At 44.2% G+C, this 21,937-nt stretch overlaps 1 protein-coding gene across 1 annotated transcript in view; it reads right to left on the minus strand.

Annotated features, from left to right (window-relative positions):
• LOC109529691 (proline-rich transmembrane protein 1-like) overlaps positions 1–17,383 on the minus strand; it is a 28,113-nt gene extending 10,730 nt beyond the window's left edge. Inside the window, exons 1-3 of the mRNA XM_019893088.1 lie at positions 17,270–17,383; positions 12,214–12,424; positions 11,574–11,801 (exon numbers count right to left, since the gene is read on the minus strand). Of these exons, the coding sequence (XP_019748647.1) occupies positions 11,574–11,801; positions 12,214–12,360 (375 nt within the window). The 5' untranslated portion in view covers positions 12,361–12,424; positions 17,270–17,383. The remainder of the gene's footprint in view (positions 1–11,573; positions 11,802–12,213; positions 12,425–17,269) is intronic.
• Positions 17,384–21,937: the final 4,554 nt, after the last annotated feature.

Consider the following 21,937-nt stretch of genomic DNA (forward strand, 5'->3'; position numbering starts at 1 on the left):
GTTTGTGTGTGTGTGTGTGTGTGTGTGTGTGTGTGTGTGTGTGTGTGTGTGTGTGTGTTTTACTGCATGTTTGTTGTCCCACATTCAGCCCTTTCTGTTCCACTGGCTACGAGCCAGTGTGTCTCCATTAGTATTTTCTAAATGCTGACCCTGACAGAGTCCTTTTGCTTCAAATGTCTGTGTCTCTTCTCCTTTTTTTATATTCTTCTTGGCTTCTGACAATTGCCGTTTCAGGAAACAAAGTCCAAAGAATGCAAGACACATCCTGAAATGGTTCCCTCAAGCTGACTTAAAATGAAGATCAAGTCAAGTCAAGTACAAGTTTATTGTCATATGCGCTGTATGTGCAACATACAGCACAGATGAAATTTCTTCCCTCTCAACCAGACAACAAGAGGAGCCGCTGCAGGTGCCCGCTCCGCCATCAAAAGGACAGTTAACATAAAATGACAAAATAATACAACACATTTTTTTCCAAGATGGCGCCCGAGTAGGCAGACGTCGGCAAGTGCTCTTCGAGAGCCTTGCGTTTTTTTTTTTTTTTTGTTGTTTTTGTCTTTTGTTTTGTCACATAGTGTTGTTCCGTCGTGTGGACCTGACATCGTGTGATTGTTTTCAGCATTTTTGGCCACGGCATTCGTCAAAGAAGAATCTGTGCTTGGTGGTTGCGCCTTCTCGGCAGCACACGTGCACCAGCACTGATTTTGATTGGGAGGAATGTCGGCGCCATTTGACTGTCGTTGCTGGACAGCATTTTCACAGCCCCGATTTGTTCAGCGGAAAGGTCGGTGCTGTTGGACAATCTGCGGCTGGATGGATGCATGGCTTGAGGAGCCGACGATGAGAAGAAAGCGCAGAGTACCGATGCGTATGTGGAACTTGGAGTCGCGGCTTGGAATTGAAGCCGATTTACATGGGACAGGAGATGAGAGCCAATCTCTTTTCGTTAATGGACACTGCAGCTTCTTGTTGCTTTCAAACCTAGCTTGTAGCAGACGTGTGTTGTGTTGTATTGTATTATCCTATCATTTTATGTTAACTGTCTTTTTGATGGCGGCGCGGGCACCCGCAGCGGCTTCTCTTATTGTCTTGTTTGGTTGAGGGAAGAAATTTCATCTGTGCTGTATGTTGCACATACAGCGCATTTGACGATAAAGTTGTACTTGACTTGACTTGACAACACATAAGACACAGACAGTCGTGCAATCTTAACCACGTTTCCTGCATACACTTTGTTGTTTGAAACAGTTATAGATGAAAGAGGAGCTAATCAAAGTGTCCTTTTCACCAGTGGATCAAAGACGACATGCTGAAAATGTGCACACGTCTGCTACATGGTAGGTTTGAAAGCAACAACAGGAAGCTGTATCAGTCAGTGCTGTTTTTGTTTTTCAGTTAAGACAGCTGGAGCCTGTCCCAGCTTTCTTAAGGGCAATGCACGGGTACACCTTGAACCGGTCTCCAGCCAATCGCAGGGTACACGTAGTCGAACAACCATCCGCGCTCACACTCACACCTAGGGACAATTTGGAGTGTTCAATCAGCCTGCCATGCATGTTTTTGGAATGTGGCAGGAAACCGGAGAAAACCCACACAGGTAAGGGGAGAACATACAAACGGCACACAGGAAGGCTGGAGCCAGGAATTGAATCCTGAACCTCTGCACTGTGAGCTCGATGCGCTAACCAGTCGATCACCAAGCCCGCCCTATGACAAAAGTTCATATTTCTAAATGCCATATTTTTAACCGTGTGCCACATCATATCGTTCAGCATTGTATGGTTCACCTTTCTGCTGCGGCCCATGCCGGGCAGCACTCCTCCATTGGCACATTTCAAGCACTCATCTATGATGAGAAGAAGAGGAAGACCTGTCTCTCTTTCTCTTGGTTCCTTTTTTTTTTTCCTCCAGACACCAAAGGCAAACCTGCCCATCTTCGCCTGCACCGCAAATACAGTATAAATTACGTGTGATTAGGCGTAGAAAAAAAAGTAGTGTGTTTCTGGTAACCCGACCGACCAGAATTTCTACGTCGAAAAAAAACTTTACGGTCGGCATTTTTTTCAAACAACCCTCTACATTTTTGTGTCGAGGGTTTACATCGGTGCAAACTCTCGCGATATTCACGTTGAGCGCGTGCGTCGTTTGCCCTGTCGTCTGTCAACAACATTGAAACATGGCGGCGGACGCGATCTCCGACGACAGTTTAAATCGCGTTTTCTGTGTTACAGTCGCATGCTTGCACCGTAATGTTAAGAAAATAGCATCCATTGATGTATCGAAAAAATTCAGCGAACTATTTGATGAACACCACGGGCCGAGTAAAAACCGAGGGCGGAGGAGGACGGCGGAGGAGGACAGCGGCGCAGGCGGCGGCGCGCCCCGGCCCCCCGAGTCCGGAGCGGGGAGAAAACTAAATTGGTGTGGGCGGCGCCGGCCGCCAAGCGGTGGGTTCAATGTCTTCTTGTTTTATGGTTATTTTGTTTACATTTTTGATGGAAAAAAAAAAAGAAAAAAAAAAAAAAAAACTTTGTCCTACCTACCGACCCTATGCTGAAATTTCATGTTACCGGAAACACACTATCTTTTTTGTTTGGCCTTATTTATGTTTTATCTTTTGTGATAATTTTGTGTTCTGCTTCTATTTCCAGGCAACATAATCAACACTTCATTACGCGATATCTCCGAACACAACCTCACAGTACCAGCTGCACACTGACTGTAACATTAGATACGGATGACAGCAGTAAATTTATCTACCGCACACATTTTACATATGCACAGATTGTTCCCCATATGCATAATAACTTTCCTTTCTTGGCTAAGCACGCCTATGTGGACTTTACGTGTTCTTCATGTGCTTGTCTTCTCCATTTTGCTATATGTGCCCTGCAATTGAGCGCTGAGCAGGCCAAGTTTTACTTCCCCTTTTGCTCCAAACCGGCTTTGATAGCTTCTAACTCTCTAGTGAGTGACAATAATGAGGACAATAGCTAAATATAGGGATGGAAGTTTCCATCTTGGGGCATATATCTTGTTTTTTGTTTTTTTTTTTAACCAAAAATGTGGTTGAACGCCATACTGTCTGCTTTGTCCGTTCAATACAAAGTTAATGCTGTGCCTTTTTTCCCTTTGTATATTGGTGTTTGCGAGATTTCATTTGCATATTTTCAGTTACACTCATTTCCTTTAGAAAGTACAACCGTTTGGGGTGGGGAAAGTCTGTGCTCCTGTAGTTTTCTTCACACTTCACTGTGAGTGCGCTTAATGTGAATCACGAGACTCTGTTTCTTGTTTTTTTTTTTCTTAACCATACATACAGGAAATGGTTGGCAAATGATCTGATGTCCTTAATCTTAACTGCTAAACTGAAAACTCCACAGATAAACAATAACTGGCAGTGATGGTCATCATCTATGAGTGTGCTTACATGATGGAAAATTGGAGTCTTTTATAGTTACAGTCAGTACACAATGGTATCATTCTATCAATATGAACACAGCCTTCATTATTAGTTTTTCATCCAACACGCCTCATTGCAAATTGAATTTACTGCCTGTCGCCTGGTGGCCCATATCCTGCAACAGCAACACAAGAGTATCACGCAAGGCCAACTGCGATGTGCGTCAGAAACCTTCTCGGACTGGTATTCCTCAACTCAACTCAACTGTATTTATAGAGCACTTTCAAACAGCCATCACTGCATACAAAGTGCTGTACATGGAGCAACTAACATACACACAACAACAAAGCCACAAATCAGTAACAAAGTTGGTGGAAGGCACCAAACTTCCAAAAGATATATCTCAAATCCAAGCAACGAACTACAAATTTTTCTCCTTCAAACCAAAATGTATGATTACAAAATGGTGACACATGTTAATTAGCAAACGGGCACTGTAGCAATCTACATAACTTTTGGTCGCTGATTTCGATTATACATTGTCTGAGTTTACATTGTTGCACATTTCATGAACGTATTGTGACTTTGTACAGTAAGCAACGTGAAGTTTCAAGCCTCTAAATGAGTAGTCAATGTGCAGCAATTGATTAGACAAAAACAATATTAAACCAAATCAAAAATATATGCTATAAATAAATAGTGGATAACATACTCATTTGACTACCGTATTTTCCGTACTATAAATCGCATTTTTTTTTCATAAGTTTGGCCAGGGATGCGATTTATACTCTGAAATGATTAACACGTTGTATCATTTCACGTTATTTCCACACTGAACTGCAAGAGGGCGCTCTAAGCATGTGTTAATACTTTCCACAGTAGCTGGATGGAAAAAACAACAACTGAGATAACTAACGGAAGCGAAGTAGAAGAGGACGCTGACTCTTCTACCTCCGAAGTTCGCAGGAGTCTTTAAAGTGACACAGAGGATGACGGTTTCATTGGATTTCGTGATTTGAAGTGACACTATTGGTTTGATAAACTTTTAGCATGTTCTTGATGCTATAGTCATCTGAATAACTCTTAATATTTATTTATAATTCTCAGTTCGTTGTTTATGCGTCATGTAACGAACATTAGCATACGTACACTTATTCTGCCTGTTGTTCTCGATTTTTATTTTTTATATGTCTTTCAAGATGACATGTCTGTTCTTGGTGTTGGATTTTATCAAATGAATTTCCCCCCAAAACTGCAACTAATACTCCAGTGCCACTTAGACATGTTTTTTTTCTTCTTCTTTATTATGCATTTTATGGCTAGTGCGACTTATACTCAGGAGCGATTTATAGTCCGGAAAATACAGTATACTCAATAACAGAGGATTATTGAGTATATTTGTTTGAAATCTACGTATCTCGATTTACCTGCCTTCATTTTAGGACTGACATGAATCATGGCTCCAACACAAGAGAATGTCAATTGAAACAAAGGAAAGTTGTATCAAACTTCTTAACCCTTCCATGCACACTGTAACCTGGTAACATGATAAGATGTCCACTGGAGTAACCACTGTCCCTGAAAGGGACATTTACCTCAGGTAAATCCGGGATTTACATTGAGAAAAGCGAAATGAAAGCCATCATTAACACCTAAACAGGGAAAAAAAGCTTGCACTGGGCTAAGGAAAAGCAATCTTGGACCGTGGATGACTGGATTAAAGTCATATTCAGTGATGATTGCCAAATATGTATTTGGCAAGGTGATAATGCCGGAGCTTTTGTTTGGTGCTGTTCCAATGAGATTTATGAAGATGACTGTCTGAAGAAAACTTGCAAATTTCCACAGTCATTGGATGTTTGGGGATGATCAAATCATTTTTCAAGATGATAATGCATCTGGCCATACAGCAAACACTGTGAAAACAGTTCTCGAAGAAAGACACATTAGGTCAATATCACGCAAGTAGTCTGGATTTCAATCTGAACATTTTAGGGAATTGAAAAAAATGATCCATGACTGTTCGGTTGCGGAAGGGTCCGGAACAGAATCAAACTCTCAAAACATTGACTCGGATGGAATTGAACAAAAAGACTTTCTTGATACAAAAACGCAAGACCGACAAAGTACAACAAATATTACAATAACCAGGAAATCAAAACTAGCCAAAAACGCCTGTAAAAGGCAAGGATAATAGAAACGGAACTAGCTTGTCGTAAGAAAAACAACAAGATAGCCAAAACGCGACAGACACAAAACTGAGACTAAACTAGACTATCATTTGAATCAGGTGTGTTGGAGGAGGGAGACATTGAATACAGGCTGGAGAGGGGCTTTTGAGGACCAGACTTGGGCACCACTGATTTAAAATGACTAAAGTTTTGTGTCAAGTCTGCGATCTGCTTTTTTTTGTGTGTGTGAGTAACAGTGTTGTCTTTATATTTGATTTTAATTTAATCCCACTTTGAAACATGAAGCACAAAGTTGACAGTGGTACTTCAGCCACGTAGCCAGTTCATTTATTCTGCGTGCAAATGACGTGATGTCATCTTTTTAAAAAAAAAAAAAAAAAAAATCAAAATTGCTCATCACACCTTGCAGGGTGAACGTAGCCAAATAGTGGTGTCTTGCCACACTGTTAGCAATCCATACTAGTCTCATTTTTGAGCATCTAGTCCAGTAATATAGTGCAATTGACTGCACTGAATGAGACCTCTGTGTTGAATAATCAGCAATGTGAAATTAAAGCAAGTACTGTACTGTAAATCTTTTGTCATCAGATTTTTTTGTCATGTTTCGGTTTGTGACCAACAGGTGGCACTGTAGGGCTCTCCCTGCAGCTGCACACCTGTTGGTCGTTATGTAATTGCTTAAAAGGACTCCCGGCACAACCACTCAGTGCCGGGTCATTGTTTGCTTGCAACTGTCATGTTTGTTTCTGTCATGGTTCTGTTCCTGTAAGTTTTTTGCCACAGTCATGGTTTTGTTTTGGTACTTTGGATTCCTTATGTTCTTGGAACTTTGTTTAGGATTTAGTTTTCAGTGTTTTAATATAATTGGTCAAGTACACCCTGCTCCTCCCTCCTGCCTGATTTTTGGGGTCCTCTACCACCACGCTTCGTGACATTTTTGGGGGGAAATGTGTCTTATAAGCAAGCCATGAAACAGTAGGGTCGATTAATGATATGTTTCTATGCACCACAAAAATGCTCTTTTCCTTATTTGGGCATCTGCTTGTTTTCCAGACTCTGGACGAAACAAGCAGCCAGCTGCTGCGGACACTCACTGTCGAGCAAAGTGGATGAGGTGACAGCAAATAGTCAGCAACATTGGACCCTTGAGTTGCAACTCACTGGTTGTCTTCCTGCGGCCAAGTGGTGAGTGCGTCGACCTCACAGTGCAGAGGTATTCAATTCCAACTCCGGCCTTCCTATGTGGCATTTGCATGTTCTCCCCGCGCCTGCGTGGGTTTTCTCCGGGTCCTCCGGTTTCCTCCCACATTCAAAAATCATGCATGGCAGGCTGATTGAACACTCTAAATTGTCCCTGGGTGTGAGTGTGAGCGTGAATGGTTGGTTGTCTCTGTGTGCCCTGCGATTGACAAGCAACCGGTTCATGGTGTCCCCCGCATACTGTCCAAAGACAGCTGGGATAGGCTTCAGCACGCCCCGCGACCCTTGTGAGGATAAGCGGATCGGAAAATGGATGGATGGGTGGTTGCCTTCCTAATGAAAGCTGGGCTTCCCATGCAAGCAGAAATATGGGGGTGGAATGAGGGCTGGAGCAGAGCAATGAACTTGCCCTTAAAATGAACCGATGTCAACATGGCAAGAAATAATGGGGGGGAGAACATGTTTTTAATTTTTGATGTTTGGGGAATTTGTAGCCGAATCAACCCACAGATACATTATTAAGACACCTGGAAACAGTTTTAAATTGTGAAACAAACATAACACAACATATGTCTCCTGCAGTACCAACATCTCTAGCTGCCAGAATGCCCAACTGGTAGAAAGGTAGGTGAATGCGAAATATTATTTACGCAGCAACGTTTTGAATTATTCTGATTTACCAATGTGATGTATTTGGATTTTTTTTCTTCTTTTTTGTTTCATGGTCTCTGAGTGAATTTCCATAAGAGGAAATAGTTCTGCATAATCAACATCCACTCAAGTATGTTTTTACTTTCACATCCAAAAAGGTTCTCGAGAGCAGCTGTTGCAGCAGCGTTCCAGGAAGTTGGAATAGAAGTGGCTGAAAAAGTCATGTGAAACTGGGCGTCAGTTCCACGAGTATGAGATTGCATGAATCTGATCAAAAAATTTCTATTCATGAACAAGTGAAGAGCTTGCTGTCCCGGAAAAAACAGCACACACACCGTGATACAATCAGTCAAACAGACAACAACCAAAATGGCTCATCCGCGCAGCATGTTTGAAAGTATTTAGTTTACGCCCACTGCCAAGTGAATTAAAGTGTGCCCAAATGAGTGAATTAATCGTGTGATTAACGATACACTTAATCAGAGCTTTTTCCATGCAGTGACACATTTGTGGTGGCGCACTGCAGTATCAGTCACTCGGACTTTTTCATAATTGCTCTCACGATATCATTTTTCCTTAAATAAACAGGAGCAGAACTTCAGAGGTCATTCCTGTAACCTTAAGCACTGAGTTTTGGCTCTTGAAAACAGCATATGCAAATAAAAATGCATTGTATTGTATTGCTGTATGAAAGAAGAAGAGGACAAATTCATGTTTCATTCAAATGAAAGCAAATTTGGCACACATCCAGTTTGCATTCTCTCTAAGTTACTTTGGTGTACAGATGTCAAAATTCATTGATTAAGTGACAACGACTTTATTATTGTTGACATTAAAATTGTCCGAATTCTCTCATCTCAAGTGACGACTTTATTGTTGTTGACATTAAAATTGTCCGAATTCTCTCATCTCAGCTTCTCGGCAGTAATTCTCCTCTGATTTCTGTCGTCTTTCATGAAAGCTGATTAATGTTCATGTTTCATCAAAAGAAGACATTTGCAAACATCTGCTTTTACTTTGGAAAAACCAGAAACAGTTTCAAAAAGGTTGGTGAATACAACATCAATCCCTCTCGTGTAATATTGCTTCATTTTTGTTGAGGTTTTTTTTTTTTTTTAACCCTTTTAGGGACAGCGGTTACTACAGTGGACAGCTTATCATGTTATCAGGTTACAGGGTCCATCAAAGGGTTAATCACTAAAGAATACCTGTTCACATTGACGTAAAAGCACTGAGCACAGTATGTTCAATGTTCAGTATGTTCATGTTTAGTCGGCACATGAGAAGTTTGGTCTTAATTAGCTGACGAAAACAAAGCTCCAAAGGCATTTTTGTCCTCAATTACTAAAGCTGAACATATGGAAGCAATTAACTGGTCTTTTACCCTCAAGATGTATTCTTCCTTGATACCACTGCAGTGACTCACTGGTCTACAATGATGTTTTTAACCCTGTGAGGGACCTAAACAACCAATATGAGGGAACCTTGATGAAAAATTAGCCTTCCCATCTTGAGTGAGAGTCAATTATAAACAAAGTTGCCATGATATAAATGAAGTAAAGGTTATCATTCCACCGATTACAAGAAGTGAAAGGTTATGTTGTTTATCACAAGTTTGATAAATAATCCAAGGTGACACGTAAACACCAATCTTGACAAAAAAATTGATTCAATTGAAGAAACGTACACGAAATACAACAGATAAGATGTTTCGCAGGCCTGAGGTTTAGAAATCTGAATTGCTTGGCCTGTGTTTCTGGAATCAGACGCAGAGGGTACGCATGCAGGGAGCACAAACACTTACGAGAAGCATGACGCAATTCAAAGGGTGATGTTTAACAGGGACAGTACCTCATAAATTTCTAAAGGGCACAGACTTTGACTCTCTACATTTTATCCTCCTAGCGACGTCTGCGTGCGACCTTTCAAACCCTTACGTGCCCAGAAATACATACAATGGAATCCAAGTCGGCCCTCTTCATGATTGACACACTTCGGAGAATGAACCTGAGCAACAGTTACACCCTGCAGTCCGATGCTACGTGTACAGTAATTTACCAAGAGATTTATGATGAGTGCTGAGCTGTACAGTTCACATTCAACTTTTTGATCAGTTTGAATTTAATGTCATGTCTCTCAACCACAACAAAGTCAGCTGGGCCAGGCTCCGGTCTTCCCATGTCCCTGAACAAGTGACCTGATTGGATGAAATATACAGAGTGTCCAAAAAGTCTGCGTGCAAAGTTGATTGGAGTGGTCCCTTTGTTTATTAGACCTTTCTCCCCTTGACTTCTTTTTCTGGGGTATGCTAAAAGAGAAAGTGTACTCGATGAAAAATCGACGGCAATGGCTATTCCATCGGGTCCGCCTGAATTTTACAAAGCGCATTAAATTATGCATTGAAAATTGTGGAAATCGTGTTCACAATTCTTTATCAACATTACAGTTGAATACAATTATTTTCTTTTAAGGAGTATGTGTTTTTTAACCATCTACCCAGACTTTATGGACACCCTCTACTTGGATAGTTTGAGAGATGCTCAGACCGCATTTAAATGTCACCGCGGCGTAGGCAGTAGGTGTAACGCAAGGCAGGAAAATTCAAAATGAAAGACTTGGTTCAAACTGAAACACTTTTCAGGCATCGATTTTGTACAAAATGACAGTCTATAAAAACGACACAAAGAAAGTACCAGTAGGTTGAACTTGATTATAATGAGAACACAGAAGAGATATCAGGAAACACAAAGAGGTTCAGGGTAGCTTAATTGAACTACTTCCACAAGACCTGATTTGAGTTTTGTAGGGACTAATCAAAATATTTCTGTTAGCAATGGTCAACAGTTAAAGGCGCGCTAAGGTTCTTCAAAGGTACAACAAGAAACTTGCTTCACTAAATTTGATGACAAACCTGGACTCCAAGCATACAGTCACGCTGACTGAGCATCTGATGCTAGTGACAGAACAGGGGACAGTTTTAGCTGAAACAAAAACGGTCCCATTGTCTCATGGAAGACTTGTCCTCAAAAACAATCTGCCGATTGTTTTTGAGGACAATCAAGGCACCACAGCACTGGTCAAAACCCCCAGTAAAAAAGGCAAAGATGCAAACATACAGTATCAATTTAGTAGGTCAATTGTTAATTAATAATGGCAATAAAGTTTGGAGTACCGCCCAACAGACCAGATGGTGGCAGGTATTTTAACTAAATCCGCAACAAGAGATAAGTTGAATACATTTTGCCAAGTTCAAGTTGGAAAATGATGTGGGTGTCCATGTGCGCGTAGTCTAAAAGAAAGGTTTTTCCAAATCTGTTTTGTGTGGTCAAAAAAACAATGTGAGAGCAAGTGTTGCTCTTAAGATATGTTCTCTCAGGTCATCCTGGAGAAAAAGGGAAACCCACAAATTTGTGATCATATTTAAGTAAATCATGAAAAGAGGGGTTGTTTTCGAAAATCATTTTCTAGCCACTTAACTCATGACTTTTTCTAATAAATCAATCAATCAATGAAATGCAATCAAATAATTTAGGGGGCTTAAGAACATTTTAAGTGGGCTTCAGCCCCTCCCCCCCACACTTAAAATAGGCCTCACAATGCAATTGAACTAAAACTAAACAGAGACTCTACTGATTTGAATTTACTTTATATTCCCAATTTTTCGCCTTTTAGATATATCCTATTTAAAAAAAAACTCCTCATAGAGATTTGATCGAACTTCAAACTTTGTGTTTCCCATTTAAAAATGCAAATCGTCATCCTTTTCCTATGTGCTTGTACCCCAACGTGCCAGGAACCCAACACGGCCAGGGTTGCGAGCCCCTCACTCTTCATTTTTACAAAATCATTCCACGCCATGCCTATTTTATTTGGTTATTATTATTATTATTATTGTAACCAGGTGAACCATACTTGGACTTTTGTAGTGAAGCCTGCCTTGTTTAACAAATGTAACTCTGTGCCTTTTTTAAATATTCAGTCACGAATAAAGCCCACATAAAAATTATTTTGTGTTCGGTCAAGGCTTTCTACAGACCCGGCTACATTATGATTATTATTATTATTATTATTAGTATTAACCACAAAAAAATGGATGGCGATAAAGACTGGTAATGAATTTAACTCACATTAATTGAATAGATGAGGGCGGCGATTCCAAGAGGCAGGCAGCAGCACAGCATGGTGAAGATGGAGTAGCCCAGGTAGTCATTGTAGGGGTTCTCCAGCGGACCTCGCGTCACGTACACCGCGGGCTGGACGGTGACCGTGGTTTGCTGAGGTGGGTACTGTTGACCTGCCGTGTACTGCTGCTGTCCGTACGGAGCACCGCCATAATTTGGCGGATATGCAGACCCCTGTAAGAGCCACGCAATATTCAATTCTACTCAAAAGTATCAATCTTAAAAGGAAATAGACTGACGTGAGTGACTGGCACGAATTGTCACCAAGGTGAACTGTATTTCATAATTACAGGTGATAAAACCACATGTCCTGAATTGCATATAAAATTATGTAGATAAGGCAGAATCTAGGCAAATTAAAGTGTTTTATATTGGTATGTATTTTTACAAGGTGAAATCTTGCTTACTTTAGTTACCGCACTAGTTTGAGATAAATGTTACTCGCGTTTAATTACCAGCAAAATAAAGAAAGACCGTTCAGCAATTTGTTTGATTATTCTCCAAAAAAAAAAAAAAGACTGCACGTTAAAAAAAAAAAAAAAACAACGTTTGATGAACAGGTTTACAGGTGTAGCGGAAAGGTTACCTGCGGATGAGGAGGGTAACCACCGGGTCCAGGCTGGGGGTACCCTGGCCCAGGTTGAGGGTATCCCGGGTACGGATTGTCCTGGTAGGGCGGAGGGGACATCTGGCCCATGGAAGACTTCTCATTGGGAGGGGCGTTAGGGTCCATAACAGTCTGCTTTCTTAATGGAGAGCAAGGAAAATGAGCACGAAACGTCTATAACGAGGACACTCTGGCATGTGACAGACATTCACATAAACACGCCCCCTACTGTATGCCTGCTGGGTGAGAAGCATGGTCCTAGTGTCCTCCCCCCAGCCCCCCCCCCCCCTTAACACCCAGAAGGACAATCAAAATGACAACTTCACAGGGGTTTTATTAGCCTGCCACAACGACGACGCAGTCCGTTTCTTGGTGGCGCAGGCGAAACTAGTCGGGCAGGAGGCACAGGGGAGACACGAGTGGGAGAACGACACTCAACACCGACACGCTGCAGTGAGGCTGGGGGCTTCGGAGGACGACCACGGCGAGGGACCTGGGCCGGCAACAGCACATCGCCCGCAACCAAATGCGCTGGTTTGAGCCTATCTAACGAAACACACTCCCTTCGCCCACCCATATCAATCACAAAACTCTTATCACCGTGCTCGAGCACCCTAAATGGGCGACCGGTGGGCATCATGGCGCACAAAGACAAAACGGGCCGACATAAGCGCAGACAGTACGAACACTACTTTGGGAACAAAATGGTGAACCGGTGTCAGAGTTAAGGATCCTTCCGACAAAAAGGGAAAGGAAGGCGCGCCGGAACCTTCTGGCAGAAATTCACCGGGAACACGAAGTGGCTGACCGAGCACCAACTCAGCAGGGGCGGCATTAGGCCAAAAAAAAGATAGTGTGTTTCCGGTAACATGAAATTTCAGCATAGGGTTGGTAGGTCGGACAAAGTTTTTTTTTTATGTTTTTTTTTCTCCATCAAAAATAAAAAAAAAAAAAAAAAAACATAAAACATAAAACAATTTAATAGTATAACTTTAAGTCTAGTTACACATTGTAGACCCACCTACCTTGGAGTTTTCTTCTGAAATTCTTTGTTTTTCTCCTTTTCTGAATGTGCTGCTTTCATCATGACATCGAATACGTCAACACTTTCTGTTTTTGCCACTGTTTCTTGTGGTTTTTCTATGCATCTAAATCGAATCGATCTTAGGTCAGGTAAAGTATTTAAAACTTGAAACACTGACATATCCCTATCATCAATGTCATAGAATTCACCATTGGCACATTGACACTGTGCTATTTTAAGGTGGTTTATACTCGGCCCGTGGTGTTCATCAAATAGTTCGCTGAATTTTTTCGATACATCAATGGATGCCATTTTCTTAACATTACGGTGCGAGCATGCGACTGCAACACAGAAAACGCGGTTTAAACTGTCGTCGGAGATCGCGGCCGCCGCCATAATTCAATGTTGTTGACAGACGATAGGGCAAACGACACACGCGCTCAACGTGAATATCGCGAGAGTTTGCACCGATGTGAACACTCTTGAATTCTCGGTCGGTCAGGTTACCGGAAACACACTACTTTTTTTTGTCCGCCTAAAGATCTTCTTTCGGAGCCGAACGTAACCCGAGCAAAACCCACAGAAGGCGGTCGACCCAGTTACCGTCCGAAAGCGCAGCCCGCAGCGCAGCCCGCAGCGCAGCCCGCAGCGCAGCTTTTAGCGACCGGTGAAAACGTTCGCACAACCCGTTAGCCTGTGGGTGGTAGGCCACAGTGCGGTGTACCTGCACACCCAAGGACCCTGCCATGGCCGACCAGAGCTCTGACACAAACTGGGGGCCCCTGTCCGAGGTGACATCGGATGGTGTGGCAAAACGCGCGACCTAGGATGACAGAAAAGCACGAGCTACATCTACCGAGGTCGTGGAGGACAGGGGAACTGCTTCCGGCCACCTAGTGGTCCGATCTACCATCGTGAGTAGATGTGTGAAACCCTGCGACGGAGGGAGGGGGCCTACCAGGTCCACGTGGACGTGATCAAATCGCCTGGCCGGAATTGGAAAAGGTTCAAGGTTCGCCCAAGGTGTGGCGGTGGACTTTGGCGCGCTGACACGCCACGCATGCAGCCGCCCACCTCCTGACGTCCTTGCGTAATCCAGGCCAGACAAACTTGGCCCCAACCAGCTTGACAGACGCACGAACGCCAGGGTGCGAGAGGGAATGGATCGAATCAAAGATTCGGCGACGCCAATCCAACGGGACCACAGGGCGATCCTCCTCAAGTTAAAGAGCCGTACTGGCTGCCTTGAGATTGCAGATGTCAGGATCCTCGGATTGGTCGGCGGCCATTTCTGAAAAATCAACCCCGAGCTGGACCGGACATACGATTGCGCGTGACAAACAATCAGCCACAGGGTTCCACTTACCGGCCACATGCTGAATGTCAGTTGTGAACTCAGAAACGGCCGCCAAGTGCCGTTGCTGCCAGGCCGACCACGGTTCCGTAACCTTCGACATTGCAAATGTAAGTGGCCTGTGATCCACAAAAGCGGTGAAAGGGCGTCCTTCAAGAAGGAAACAAAAATGGCGCGTCGCAAGATAGAGTGCCAGCAACTCTCTGTCAAAAACGCTATACTTGCGCTCGTGATCCCGCAGCTTACGACTGAAAAACGCAAGGGGCTGCCATACGTTCTCCAACAGCTGCTCAACCACCACCCCAACATCAATATCAGACGCATCTGTAGTTAAAGCCACTTGCGCGTTTGCAATCGGGTGGACCAGGAGGGCTGCACTTGCGAGAGCGTCCTTAGCTTGTGGAAACGCCTGTGCCTGTTGTGGAGACCACTCGATAGGAACATTCGCCTTCTTCTTTCTCAAGGCGCCGTAAAGTGGCTGCAGGAGGTGGGCTGCGCGAGGAAGGAACCGGTTATAAAAATTAACCATGCCCAAAAACTCTTGCAGCGCCTTAACTGAAGCAGGCGGGGGAAATTCACCACTGCCTGCACTTTGGCGGGCAAGGGGATACCGATCTCAGACAGACCAAATTGACATTTCACCGGGTTAACGATCAGGCCGTGTGGATCAAGACGCTTGAAAACCGTCCTTAAGTGCGACAGGTGTTCCTCTGGTGAAGGACTGGCCATGGCCACCAGAATGTCGTCGAGATAGAGGAACACAAAATCGAGGTCGCGAAACATGGAGTCCATCAATCTTTGAAAAGTCTGTCCAGCCGCCTTCAGTCCAAAAGGCATGCGCAGGAATTCGAAAAGCGCAAACGGGGTTATCACTGCAGTTTGGGGCACATCATCCGCCTGAACGGGCACCTGGTGATAACCACGGATCAAATCCACTTTGGAAAAAATTGTGGTGCCAGCCAAACGCGCAGAAAAATCCTGAAGGTGTGGAATGGGGTAGCGGTCATGCGTGGTAACATTGTTAAGCCGACGAAAATCACCACAAGGCTGCCAGGAACCATCACTTTTAGGCAGCATGTGTAAGGGTGAGGCCCACGGGCTGTTTGAACGTCTAACGATTCCCAAACGCTCCATTGTAGCAAAGTCCCCTTTCGCAATTGCCAGTTTTGCTGCGTCGAGGCGACGCGCGCGGGCAAACACCGACGGGCCAACTGTGGGGATGAAATGTTGAACTCCGTGCTTAGTATCGGCGTCGGAAAAGGCGGGAGTCGTTAGCGATGGGAAGTCTGTCAGTAAACGTTGATAAACGTCACCCGAAGCCAAATAATTCGCGTGCGTTAATGGTCCGAGTCCCCCAGCCTCACACAGAAAAGTGGCGAACGACACAGCGTCAATCAACCGGCGGTTAGCGACATCAATGAGCAGTCTATGTGCACACAGAAAATCCGCGCCGATGATCGAAACTGTGATTGAGGCCACGACAAAGTTCCACTGGAAATTGCGTCCATGGAAGCACACGGTGACCGACCTGGAACCAAAGTTGATGATGCGCGAGCCGTTGGCTGCACAGAGGCGGTCCGCAGCCACCGGCCGCCTTGTCCACGGCGGTTAGTGTAAGCAGGCTGACCTGCGATCGATCCGCTGTCCACCAGGAAACGTCTTTCTGATGACGAGTCTGTGATGAAAAGCAGCTCGCTTCTGTTGCCGGCGCCCACTGCTGCTACTAAACGCCGGCACTGGCGTTTCCCGGGGCCGAGTAGTTGCAGGGGGGAACACAACGCCGAGCCTTGGCGCCAAAACGCTGATGGAAAAAAACAGAGAGCCTTTTCGCGCCGCTTCCGTGTAACCACTCCGGCCACCATGGTCGGGTCAACGCCTGGTGTCGCCTCGAGGAGGGGATCGGCCGTCGCACTTTGCACGGCGAACTGTCTTGTAGCCAGCAGAACTCGAGCCGCTTCTTCAGCCAAACCACGATAATCGCCGGTCGTCAGACATGCCGAGTTAGCCAACACGGCGCGCACTGGGCCTGGTGGCTGGCGTAGGAAAATGCGCGGGAAAAGAAAGCCGAACAGCGACAGCATTTTGTCCATCAGATCCACTGCCGTGCCATCGCCCAGTCCGGGAAGGGAAAGCAGTCTGTCTGCTCTCTCGGAGTCCGATAAACTGAACCTCCAGAGCAGAAGCTGTTTGAGCGCGTCGTATTTCCCGCCTTGTGGAGGCGCCCGCAAGAGCGGCATCGCACGACGTGTAGTCTGCTGGTCGAGGGACACCACGACCATGTAATATTTCGGCTCGTGGTAGTGATTCCCCGTAGGTGGAAAAGCGCTTCCACATGCTGAAACCACAAAGCCGGGTCGCTCTGCCAGAACTCCGGTAGCTTCGCGGCAGAGGCGGCGGCTGCAAGTTGCGGGAGTTGGGGCGACGTGGCCAAGGAAGACACCTCTCCATCCGTTATCCGAAACATCTTAACGTCAGGGTCACCAATGTGGCAGTCAAAAGGAGCACACACGATTGACTGTAAACACGTCTTTGTTCCACGACTGCCAACAAGTGGATCTGAACAATTACAAATTTGCGCCAAAGACATTCACATAAACACGCCCCCTACTGTATGCCTGCTGGGTGAGAAGCATGGTCCTAGTGTCAGCCACAACACTATCCTTTTAATATATTTTTTGTAATTTTGGCAACACCTCCCAAGTTAACCAGTTTGACCTTGTGGTGTTTGGAGATTTGACAAAACGAAGGGGAGCAGTGGGGTCGTCTTTCTCGGAGATAATAGCCCCGTTTCCTCTTGAGACTTTCAAAATAAAATAGAAAAAAGGGACCAGAAGTGGGCGCTCCGAAGGGTGTATCACGGAACAAAAGGGAATTTAATCTGCAACTAATTTGTGGTATTCTGCACTGCAGTGATCGAAAATGCACTATTTCACACGATAGGTGTGGATTAAGGAGAAGAATCATCTTTAGGTCACGAAAATGGTGCCTCTCTCCACCACAGTCACTTTAGTCACCACAACACAATAAATACACACACTCAAATGTACGCGCAAAGAGAAAATAACAATAAAGAAAACAGAGAATTATTATTTTATACACACATAGTACAGCAAAAAACTAAAAAAAAAAAAAAAACTTGAAGGGAGCCTGATCTTGAAAAAATGGGCATTAATTCCCACTTGCTTGCTTTCTTTTATGTTAAGGATTGTTAGTCACTGGCCTTGTTGCGTAATCATAAAAAGGAAGCAGGTGACGAGGATAGTGAAGTGAAATATGCCTAAGCATATGCAGAACTAAGAACATTTTTGGATGACATAATACGAGAGTGGCAGATGGTGGATGAAAAGCACTGCAAATATTGACAAATGACAGAGACCCGCATTTGTGTGCTGTGTGCAAAGGCTTCCATGTTTTTTTTTTTTTTTAATCTTTCAGTTATATTTGTTAGATCATGCCTCTTCATTAGATTGTTGACCTCCTGGCTCTGCATCTTCTTATCTATGACACCCTTAGCACACATTTTATTTGATGTCAGTTAAGGCCATCGAGTCACACATACTCACATGGACAAGGCAGAGGTTCCCTGTCAAGCCATGTGACTATATGTGAACCTGAAATCAACTATATAGTGAGTCATAGGTAAAAAGATACAGAGTCAAAGGGAAAGGTCACACCGACACTACAACCGAACTCAAGTCACTTATCTAATTATTATGAGGCCTAATCTAACATATTCTTCAAGAAATAGACAAAAGAAAAGAATATGAGAGCACCATATGTAAAGGCACAGGGCACGTAATGAACCAACAAACATCACCCCCCCACCAATGAACTGAATCAACAAAGAAAAATAAACAACTGAACTAATTAACTAAAGAAATAAATATATAAAGAAAGAAGCAAGGAAGAAAGAAAGACCTGTACATTGTTGGAGGAAAGTGGCCTTCTTTCCTCCGCGTGTTCGTTGATTTCGGATGATGAGAATGTTGGTTATCCAAATACAGGCTGGTCGATTCAGATTCATTCAATTTCAGATTCAGATTCAGGAAACTTTTTTTATCCCCATGGGGTAATTGGACTTAACAGGCACGCTCTGCACAAGAAACATGAAAAACAATGACGAACATGGGATACAGTGCGAAGGGCCTGTCGGTACTCGCCGTATGTACAGCGCCCCGAGATCTTAGTTAGGAAGTAAACACTAGGGAAGGAGAGGGGAAAAAAAAACATGAACAGTTTCTTCGAAGCTTTTAATAACAGAATATTTCGGACACCAATGATTTACAGACAATGGCTGCTTGATCACGAGTGTGTCAGAGGAAGGGATTCACAACATATTTATTACATCAGAAGGGCGGTACCGAGACTATGGAGCGACCTCAAGATTTCAGTGTCTCCTAAACCGATTCTTAGCTTGTATCAACCCGTCTCCGCAAAGTCTCCAGTAAGCAGTGTATCAAGGCTTAACAGGTGGCTCCAAGGACGTGCTTGGTTTACTGCAGGCATGAAATTATTATACAGGCTAGACTAAATATGGCGGAAGTCACATATCATTGCATTATTTTAAGCAAATATTGTTAAAAAGATCACGGCAGAGGTTTCACTAGACTAAATATGAGCAGAAGTGGAGTATTGATCCAAGATGGCGGACAGTGCGCCAGTGTGTTCGGCGACGCTCCTGCTATTTCAGGTTTTTTTACTATTCGCAATGCTTGTTACCTTCCTAACAGCGTCTCGGTTGGTTTATGATCGCCAATCGTTGTTATTGATTCAACAAAACGTCGGAGATTCGGCCGCGTTTTGGCAAGACGGTGGTGAAAAGACGCTACCACCGTTCTTGGCTAACGTGCTGGCTAATCTCTTCCGCGTTCGGTCACCCCCTTCACAGAAGGCGGCGGCGGCAAATGTAGCGGTCAGCTCGTGAAGCTAAAGCGGGATCTGAGACACACTAAGATCGCTGCTCGTTCCCGAACGCATGGAATTACTCCGTCGCTTGATAACAGTCGTTGGCTCTCCCACCGCGCCACGGCATTTCTACCCTCTGCGCCTTTCTCGGCGAGGAGTCCAGTGAAAGCTTTTGAAGGAATTCCCCCGTACTTGGCAATCCAAAGAGGCAATCCCTCCCGTTGCTACTCCCACAAGGATCGCGTTGTTAAACGCCCGGTCGTTGACGGACAAGACCCATATTCTGAGGGAGTATTTCCTTTCCAATGACTTGGACTTCCTGTGTCTGACGGAGACCTTGGCAGGTACTGGTGAGTACAACGCTTTACTTGAATTGTTGCCACCTGACTGTGCATTCCTCGATACCCCGAGGACCTCAGGCCGTGGTGGAGGAACGGTGAGTGTCTTTAAGAACAATTTCAAATGTAAACGGTGCACATTCACCACATCAACCACCAGCTTTGAAGCAACCTTCTTTGAAGTCGGTCGTGTTTTCCCGGTGCTCTGCGCTGTCATTTACCGTCCCCCTAAATACAACAAAGACTTTTTATGCGATTTTTCAACCTTTCTTGCGGAAATATGATCATATCCTCCTAATGGGGGATTTTAATATCCATGTGTGCTGTCCGGAAAAACCACTAGCAAAGGACTTCTTAAGACTTATCGACTCTTTTAATTTCGTGCAATATGTGACCAGCCCGACACATGAACAAGGACATATTTTAGACCTTGTCCTTGCTAATGATCTACCGGTGACAAATCTGTAAGTCCTTGTAAATGGGATTTCTGATCACATGGCAGTTTGATTTGACGTAGTCTTATCGCGTGCTGCTGTAAAATCTGCCGCTCCTAGTTGCAACCGCCAAATTTTTAACCCTCGCACTGCTAGTCGGTTCTCTGATGCCTTTAATAACCTTTGCATACCCTCGTCTAACACAGAGGAACTTACCTCTTGGTTCAACTCATCATGCCGTGCCATACTGGATTTGGTGGCTCTTTCAAAAACTGTGCTCCCAAAACCTAAACCCGAGCCTTGGTTTAACGACAAAACTCGCGCAGCTAGGCAGAGGTGTCGCAAAGCCGAACGCAAGTGGAAAAAAGACAAATTGCAGGTCTCTTATCAAATTTGGAAAGACTGCTGGCGTAACTACCAGCTCACAGTAAAAGAGGCCAAAAGAGAATATCTGTCGGACCTTATTCAAGCTAACCGTCACAACCCATGTGCACTATCTAAAATGATAGATTCTGTACTCAAACCCCCTCTGCCTACTTGCTCGGATTCTTCACCCGAGATGTGCAACAGATTCCTTCAGTTTTTCATTGATAAGGTCTCTACAGCTAGGACTTCGGTCTCAAATACCGCATCTGACTCCTCTGTCCATATTCCGTGTGCAGCGGTGCTAAATTCTTTTGAAACTGTGTCCTTGAAGCTTTTGGAGGATGTAGTTCGCCAGACGAAGCCATCTGGCTCCCACTGCGACTCTCTTCCCCCGCATTTCTTTCAGGAGGTTCTACCGAGTGTTGGTGCATCGGTCTTGGACATCATCAACAGAAGCCTCTCTTCTGGTATAGTTCCCCAACAGTTTAAACATGCTGTGGTCCAACCCTTGATCAAGAAACCTGAAGGCAGAATTGGTCCCTAATGTTTGAATCAGAGAAATCATCATCTGAATTCTGTAAAGAGGTAAGGAACAACAAGTCACAAGATCAAAAAATAAATCAAGAATCATCTTTAAAAAACGTTGTCAGGACTTTGCGAAATCGAATCACTTTTTTATTTTGACATTTTTGGGTGATTTCAACAGATTCCTTCAGTTTTTTATTGATAAGGTCTCTACAGCTCGGACTTAGGTCTCAAATACCGCATCTGACCCCTCTGTCCATATTCCGTGTTCAGCGGTGCTAAATTCTTTTGAAACTGTGTCCTTGAATCTTTTGGAGGATGTATTTCACCAGACGAAGCCATCTGGCTCCCCCTGCGACTCTCTTCCCCCGCATTTCTTTCAGGAGGTTCTACCGAGTGTTGGTGCATCGGTCTTGGACATCATCAACAGCAGCCTCTCTTCTGGTATAGTTCCCCAACAGTTTAAACATGCTGTGGTCCAACCCTTGATCAAGAAACCTGGTCTTGATCCAGATGTGCTGTCAAATTTCAGGCCCATCTCCAAACTGCCTTTCATTTCAAAAATTCTGGAAAAAGTGCAGTTGAAATTTTTCTTGGATGGACATAACATCTTGGAGGTCTTCCAGTCAGGTTTCAAGACGATGCATAGCACGGAGTCAGCCCTGTTATGCGTTTCTAATGACATCCTGCTGGCAAATGACACTGGAGACTACGTGTGTCTAGTTTTATTGGATTTAACTGCAGCATTTGATACAGT

The sequence above is a fragment of the Hippocampus comes genome, unplaced genomic scaffold, assembly GCF_001891065.2.
Source record: "Hippocampus comes isolate QL1 unplaced genomic scaffold, H_comes_QL1_v1.1 scaffold94, whole genome shotgun sequence".
Lineage (NCBI taxonomy): Eukaryota > Metazoa > Chordata > Actinopteri > Syngnathiformes > Syngnathidae > Hippocampus > Hippocampus comes.